Source organism: Oncorhynchus keta, chromosome 11 (assembly GCF_023373465.1).
Source record: "Oncorhynchus keta strain PuntledgeMale-10-30-2019 chromosome 11, Oket_V2, whole genome shotgun sequence".
Classification (NCBI taxonomy): Eukaryota; Metazoa; Chordata; class Actinopteri; order Salmoniformes; family Salmonidae; genus Oncorhynchus; species Oncorhynchus keta.
The window spans coordinates 28,053,590-28,061,066 of NC_068431.1; the positions used below are offsets into that span (position 1 = coordinate 28,053,590).

Consider the following 7,477-nt stretch of genomic DNA (forward strand, 5'->3'; position numbering starts at 1 on the left):
TGTCCACAACCTCAAACAGTCACACTCCAAACTCCACTATGGCCAAGACCAAAGAGCTGTCAAAATACACCAGAAACAAAATTGTAGACCTGCACCAGGCTGGGAAGACTGAATCTGCAATAGGTAAGCAGCTTGGTTTGAAGAAATCAACTGTGGGAGCAATTATTAGGAAATAAAAGACATACAAGACCACTGATAATCTCCCTCGATCTGGGGCTCCACGCAAGATCTCACCCCGTTGGGTCCAAATGATCACAAGAACAGTGAGCAAAAATCCCAGAACCACACGGGGGGACCTAGTGAATGACCTGCAGAGAGCTGAGACCAAAGTAACAAAGCCTACCATCAGTAACACACTACGCCGCCAGGGACTCAAATCCTGCAGTGCCAGACGTGTCCCCCTGTTTAAGCCAGTACATGTCCAGGCCCGTCTGAAGTTTGCTAGAGAGCATTTGGATGATCCAGAAGAAGATTGGGAGAATGTCATATGGTCAGATGAAACCAAAATATAACTTTTTGTTAAAACTCAACTCGTCGTGTTTGGAGGACAAAGAATGCTGAGTTGCATCCAAAGAACACCATACTTAGTGTGAAGCATGGGGGTGGAAACATCATGCTTTGGGGCTGTAAAGGAAAGAATGAATGGGGCCATGTATCGTGAGATTTTGAGTGAAAACCTCCTTCCATCAGCAAGGGCATTGAAGATGAAACGTGGCTGGGTCTTTCAGCATGACAATGATCCCAAACACACCGCCCGGGCAACGAAGGAGTGGCTTCGTAAGAAGCATTTCAAGGTCCTGGAGTGGCCTAGCCTGTTTCCAGATCTCAACCCCATAGAAAATCTTTGGAGGGAGTTGAAAGTCTGTGTTGCCCAGCAACAGCCCCAAAACATCACTGCTCTAGAGGAGATATGCATGGAGGAATGGCCCAACATACCAGCAACAGTGTGTGAAAACCTTGTGAAGACTTACAGAAAACATTTGACCTCTGTTATATACCCTTTGTTGGCAATGACAAAGTATTGAGATAAACTTTTGTTATTGACCAAATACTTATTTTCCACCATAATTTGCAAATAAATTCATTAAAAATCCTACAATGTGATTTTCTGTATTTTTTTTTTCTAATTTTCTCTGTCATAGTTGAAGTGTACCTATGATGAAAATTACAGGCCTCTCTCATCTTTTTAACTGGGAGAACTTGCACAATTGGTGGCTGACTAAATACTTTTTTGCCCCACTGTAGGTCCTGGATTACAGGAAGCTTGGCCCCAGTGATGTACTGGGCCGTGTGCCTTACGGTCAGATGCCGAGCAGTTGCCATACCAGACCGTTATGCAACCAGTTAGGATGCTCTTGATGGTGCAGCTGTATAACTTTTTGGAGGATCTGGGGACCCATGCCAAATCTTTTCAGTCTCCTGAGGGGAAAAATGTGTTGGACCATGATAGTTTGTTGGTGGTGTGGGAACCAAGGAACTTGAAAAACTCTCGACCCACTCAACTACAGCCCCGTCGATGTGAATGGGGGCGTGTTCGGCCCTCATTTTCCTGTAGTCCACGATCAGCTCCTTTGTTTTGCTCATGTTGAGGGAGAGGTTGTTTCCCTGGCACCACACTTCCAGGTCTGACCTCCTCCCTATAGGCTGTCTCGTGGTTGTTTGTGATCAGGCCTACCACCGTTGTGTCATCAGCAAAGTTAATGATGCCGTTGGTGTTGTACTTGGCCACGCAGTCGTGGGTAAACAGGGAGTACAGGAGGGTACTAAGCACACACTTCTGAGGGGCCCCAGTGTTAAGGATCAGCATGGCAGATTTGTTGTCTCTACTCTTACCACCTGGGGGCAGCCCGTCAGGAAGTCCAGGATCCAGTTGCAGAGGGAGGTGTTCAGTCCCAGGGTCGTTAGCTTAGTGATGAGCTATGTGAGTTGTATGGTGTTGAACGCTGAGCTGTAGTCAATGAACAGCTTACTTACATAGGTGTTATTTTTGTCCAGGTGGGAAAGGGCAGGGTGGAGTGCGATTGTGTCATCTGTGGATCTGTTGGGGCGGTATGCGAATTGGAGTGGGTCTATGGTTTCTGGGATGATGGTGTTGAAGTGAGCCACGACCAGCCTTTTAAAGCACTTCATGGCTACCGACGTGAGTTCTACGGGGTGGTAGTCATTTAGGCAGCTTATCTTCGCTTCCTTGGGCACAGGGACTATGGTGATCTGCTTGAAACATGTAGGTATTACAGAATTACAGACTTGGTCAGGGAGAGGATGAAAATGTCAGTGAAGACACCTGCCAGTTGTTCTTCACATGTTCTGAATACACATCCCTGTAATCCTTCTGGCCTTGTGAATGTTGACCTATTTAAAATGTTTTGCTCACATCGGCTACGGAGAGCGTGATCACACAGTCGTCCGGAACAGCTAGTGCTCTCATGCATGCTTTAGTTTTGCTTGCCTCAAAGCGAGCATAAAAGGCATTTAACTTGTCTGATAGGCTTGCGACACTGGGCAGCTCGCGGCTGGGTTTCCCTTTGTAGTATGCAATAGTTTTCAAGCCCTGCCACATCCAACGAGCGTCAGAGCCGGTGTAGTACAATTCAATCTTAGTCCTGTGTTGACGCTTTGCTTGTTTGATGGTTCGTCTGAGGGTATAAGCATCCGGATTAGTGTCCAACTCCTTGAAAGCAGCAGCTCTAGTCTTTAGCTCGGTGCAGATGTTACCTGTAATCCGCGGCTTCTGGTTGTGATATGTACGTATGGGTACTGTTGAGACGATGTCTTCAATGCATTTATCGATGAAGCCGGTGACTGAGGTGGTATACTCCTCAATACCTTTGGATGAATCCCGGAACATATTCCAGTCTGTGCTAGCAAAACAGTCCTGTAGCGTAGCATCATCTAACCACTTCCGAATTGAGTGAGTCACTGGTACTTCCTGCTTTTTTGCTTATAAGCAGGAATCAGGAGGATAGGATTATGGTCAGATTTGCCAAAAGGAGGGCAAGCTTTGTATATCTCTGTGTGTGGAGTTAAGGTGGTCTAGAGTTTTTTTTCCCTCTGGTTGCACGTGACATGCTTGTAGAAATTAGGTACAACGGAGTTAAGTTTGCATGCATTAAAGTCCCTGGGCACTAGGAGCACCGGTTCTAGATGAGCATTTTCTTGTTTGCTTATGGACTTATACAGCTCGTTGAGTGCGGTCCTAGACCTTGAAATCGGTTTGTGGTGGTAAATAGACGGCTATGAATAATATAGATGAAAACTCTTGGTAGGAAGTGTGGTCTACAGTTTACCATGAGGTACTCTACCTCAGGCGCGCAATACCTTATATCATGCAGGTATGTTTTAAGATTAATACCATTGATCAACAGCATATCCACAGCCTGGAATCCTATATAAGTTAAACCAAAAAGCACAAATACAATAATTAAGATCAGTTCACATGGTTTTAAATGAGAAAATAATGAACATATTAACATGAAAGTGTGTGAAGTTTGTGATAAATGTTACAAAATTGCATCCAAGAACTTTCTACGGAATGCTCTTCTTGAGGAGCTTCTGAGATTTATTTTTCAGACAACTTGTGAATCCAGGCCCAAATCATTTAAACCACAAAATGAAAATTCCAATAAAAAAAAGGAAATAATTTGAAAGACATTTACAATAGGGGGAAAAAAACTGTAGCTCTTGACAAATACTAAATAAAGATCATATGAGAAAACACTTTTCCATCAAGCAATTATCTCTGCAGTGCATATAAAACACTGCATCAATCATATATTTGTTAATTGTCTTAGTCAGCATCCTCACTGAGGTAATGCCATACTTCCTGGTCCCGTATTCACTTTGCAACGAATCTGGTTGTCATTGAGGTGATAAATAAAACATTCTGTTCACTTCACTGATGGAAACATCCTTTAATCTGGGTATGGCCCTCTTCTGGCAATCATCTATCCGCTGACCTCTGGCATAGACATCTGTTCAAGACAATAAGGTAGGCTATAGGTTACAGTGAAGGTTACTAGACTAAGAGAGGCAGATATTAGAAAAACTAATAGAAAACAAATCCATGGTACAAAATCCTTTAGCGCTAAAAACTTATAGGTAGTAAATACTGTCATCTGTTAGTCTAATTGTCTTGTGATATACAATTTTGGAGTTCAGTTTCCTTTCTCGGCCATGACTCACTACAAAATGTTTTTATTTTCATGTCAAATGGGACTTCTTGGTTTAAAACCAGGACAAAGATATGAATTCACAACAATAGAATGATTGTAGAACTTTCCAGACATCTGGAGGAACTAGATGAACCTGATCACTGAATTAAGTTACCATGAAAATCAAGGGAAAACATTTCCGGCACTCACACAGGTCTGGTATACTGAAATCTTACAATGCAGATTCTCACGAATTATACTTTCAAATCAGACATACAGTAATTCCAACTGACTGTATAGACATTGTGTCCATACAGTCAGTCTCCAGCTGCCTGATGCTTACCTGTTATGTTGTCCACTGAGCTGAGTGGAGCAGTGTTAATCATGTTCACCCCAAACAACATGACTATACAGACTACTACTGCAGCTAGCAGATAGATTGGCACAGCAACAGCCCAATACCTAGAGACAGCAGACGGGATATAAAAAATAAACTCACTCAGGACCATCATGGGTAATATACAAAATACAGGTATCAAGGAAAAAGACTAGCAGATTGTCAATAAGTTCAGTAATGTAGCTCTACCTGATATAATGTATTATTTGTCTATATGGATTATTAAGTAAATCATAAACATGTTCAGTAGTCTCATTTCGATGGACTTACTTTTGAGGCCAGTAAGTAAGCCCTATTGAATGAAGCCATTCATCTGGTACATAGGCCCACACCAAATACAAACCTGCAGAAGGAGCAGAAAAGGGTCAAAAACATAAAGTACATAAAACAATTCTGATTGACACTACATCTGAGAGCACATTGGCATTTTCTCATAGCCTACAGATAATGATGATATGGCATTGAATCCCCAACTTCAACAGTAATTGCCTTAAACAGACTAAACACAAAGGACATATGACTTACAGAAGCCAAATTGTGAGCCAAGGAACAGAACAAAGCCGTAGATGGCTCTTTCTGGCAGGGGGGAGGGAGAATTTTCCACCATGGCAATCTGAATCCACATAGAAAAGAGAGATGAGATATAGTTAAATATAACACAGCTGAATTGATTGGTTTGTAAACAGGCTATATGTATGATTACATATATTCACCACAACATCAGCATGCTTCGTTCGAAGATACAGAGACGTGACGCTTTTTAGTTGGGCTAGGAAGGGAATCTTCTAACCATCTTCATTATTTTGTTTCTCTACATTCCGGAAGTGGATGTTGGTAACTTGTCATGTGACTTTGTCATGTGAACGTAAACTTGGAGGAATGGTTCCACTCGCTATACCGTAAAAATTCATTAAAATACAAATGTGGTTTTAATTTAAGGTTAGGCATAAGGTTATCAGTGTGGTTAAGGTTAGGTTTAAAATACATTTTTAAGAAGACACGTTGTAGAAATAGGCGGGGTTTATGACTGCTTATTTATTTATGTACGTATGTGTGATGTGGTTAGGAAACTAGCAACATATTAGAAATGCAAGCAACGCCTCCCTAATGAACATGTTGCAAACCATAAAACAGATTTACAAATAATTTCAAGAAGTGAACAAGAAAAGTAAGGTGTGTGCACTGGCAATTATTTTTTTGTAGCTAGTGTACTTAATGGTCGTGGTGTCGAGATAAAGTAGCTGAATGTTGTCTCGCGGCAAAGCGAGGAAAGAACGGTGCGTAGTTGCTAGTAAGCGAGCCAACAAATCTAACGTTTGTTTCAAGGTGAGGTTCGATGCTCCGGGCAATCAGATGCCCCCCCTGTAGTTAGACAATGGCTCACTAGTTGGATGGATGTATAACTTTCCTGTCTATCCTCAAGCTAACGTTATAGTTAGTTAGCTTCTGGTAGGAAGCACAATACCAGATAACGTTAGCTAACTAACCCAGTTTGTTGTAATGTTAGCACTTAGCTAGACAAGTTATTTAGAGGCGGAATTGTCACTTTTAGATAACGTTTGTTAGCTCGTTTTAGCAGTCAATTAACCTGTGGTAAGTTATCTTTGTAACGTTACATGTTCACTGAGTAATAGCTACTTGGCTAGTTGGCATGTCGATATAACTAACTAGCGAACGTTAACTCATGCAATGTAAGTTAGCTACTGTGTATTGTCATGACTCCATGATGACATGATTCTTATTTCAAACTTACCAAAATGTTAGATGCATACTCTGGTCCAGAGTTTGTGGACTACGATGATATCAGACACGGGGCAAAATTTGTATGTAAAAATGATGATTGTTGACGTGTCATTAAATATGCATGTAAGACCGAAGGGAATACTTACAGTATACATTTTGAAAATTGACTCTACTAGTGTTATCATGTAACGTTTGCAATACGTCATTAGACATGAAATTATTAACAACTTTTCTTCCTCAAGATCCATGTCAAAAACAGTTCCTTTGTAGCCCTGCAACCTCCAGGTAAGAAGTAGCTAGTACTAACTAGTTGATTGCTCATAGTACTGACACTCACTGTGGTGGTTGGGAATAGGTATTGGGGCTGGACAGGTGTGACCCAGACCCTCCACTGTTGGAGACTACAAACATATCCATTCAGAGTGGGGGTGGCGATTGAGGATCAAATGGGATTGGGGGGGCTATGTTCATCTGTATAACTCAAATTCTGTTTTTGGTGCAGATGACAAATATGAGCGATGGAATAAAATCCCTGTCAGTTTGAAAAAGACAGTGTCACAGTTGATGCATGTATCTGCCTTTTGGTATCACATTCTGCTTTGTCGAGAGAATCACAACACCTCATGCTGGGCTGTGCAAGTGGGCTTCCTCGATTCAAAGTAAGAATTGTATCAACAGTATCTCGGACCTGCCTGGTGTGTTCCTTGTTCTTCATGATGCTCTCTACGCTTTTAACGGACCTCTGAGACTATCACAGTGCAGGTGCATTTATACGGAGACTTGATTACACACAGGTGGATTGTATTTATCATCATTAGTCATTTAGGTCAACATTGGATCATTCAGAGATCCTCACTGAACTTCTGGAGAGAGTTTGCTGCACTGAAAGTAAAGGGGCTGAATAATTTTGCACGCCCAATTTTTCAGTTTTTGATTTGTTAAAAAAGTTTGAAATATCCAATAAATGTCGTTCCACTTCATGATTGTGTGCCACTTGTTGTTGATTCTTCACAAAAAATACAGTTATATCTTTATGTTTGAAGCCTGAAATGTGGCAAAAGGTCGCAAAGTTCAAGGGGGCCAAATACTTTCGCAAGGCACTGTACATAACCCACTCCACATTTTCATAGTTAAAGAGTTTTATAAAATGTTTTCCTAATTGTCTCGCTGAAATATAAAACTATAG

The 7,477-nt window shown here is 41.5% G+C and overlaps 1 protein-coding gene and 1 long non-coding RNA gene across 5 annotated transcripts; one reads left to right on the forward strand and one right to left on the reverse strand.

Annotated features, from left to right (window-relative positions):
• Positions 1 to 3,421: 3,421 nt before the first annotated feature.
• pigp (phosphatidylinositol glycan anchor biosynthesis, class P) lies at positions 3,422 to 6,651 on the reverse strand. Of its 4 annotated transcripts, none has more exons than XM_052529834.1 (5): positions 6,629 to 6,651; positions 5,074 to 5,161; positions 4,819 to 4,891; positions 4,495 to 4,613; positions 3,422 to 3,971 (listed from the first exon to the last, which is right to left on the reverse strand). In XM_052529834.1, the coding sequence occupies exons 2-5, from the start codon at positions 5,153 to 5,155 to the stop codon at positions 3,859 to 3,861; spliced, it is 387 nt and encodes a 128-aa protein (XP_052385794.1). In that variant the 5' UTR covers positions 5,156 to 5,161; positions 6,629 to 6,651; the 3' UTR covers positions 3,422 to 3,858. The 4 variants fall into 4 exon arrangements, with proteins under 4 accessions (XP_052385794.1, XP_035635995.2, XP_035635996.1 ...); XM_035780102.2 differs by lacking the exon at positions 6,629 to 6,651 and adding an exon at positions 6,302 to 6,355; XM_035780103.2 differs by lacking the exon at positions 6,629 to 6,651 and adding an exon at positions 5,262 to 5,407.
• On the forward strand, positions 5,559 to 7,271 carry LOC118390003 (uncharacterized). Its single transcript, XR_008147435.1, has 2 exons — positions 5,559 to 6,576; positions 6,794 to 7,271. It is a non-coding gene; the product is annotated as an uncharacterized LOC118390003 (long non-coding RNA).
• Positions 7,272 to 7,477: the final 206 nt, after the last annotated feature.

Coding starts and splice junctions, on each gene's coding strand:
- pigp (XM_052529834.1), bottom strand. CDS start 5,155: ATGGTGGAAAATTCTCCCTCCCCCCTGCCAGAAAGAGCCATCTACGGC. Junction 4,892..5,073: donor TGGCTCACAATTTGGCTTCT/GTAAGTCATATG, acceptor CTCCTTCTGCAG/GTTTGTATTTGGTGTGGGCC. Junction 4,614..4,818: donor CTTACTTACTGGCCTCAAAA/GTAAGTCCATCG, acceptor TGCTGTCTCTAG/GTATTGGGCTGTTGCTGTGC.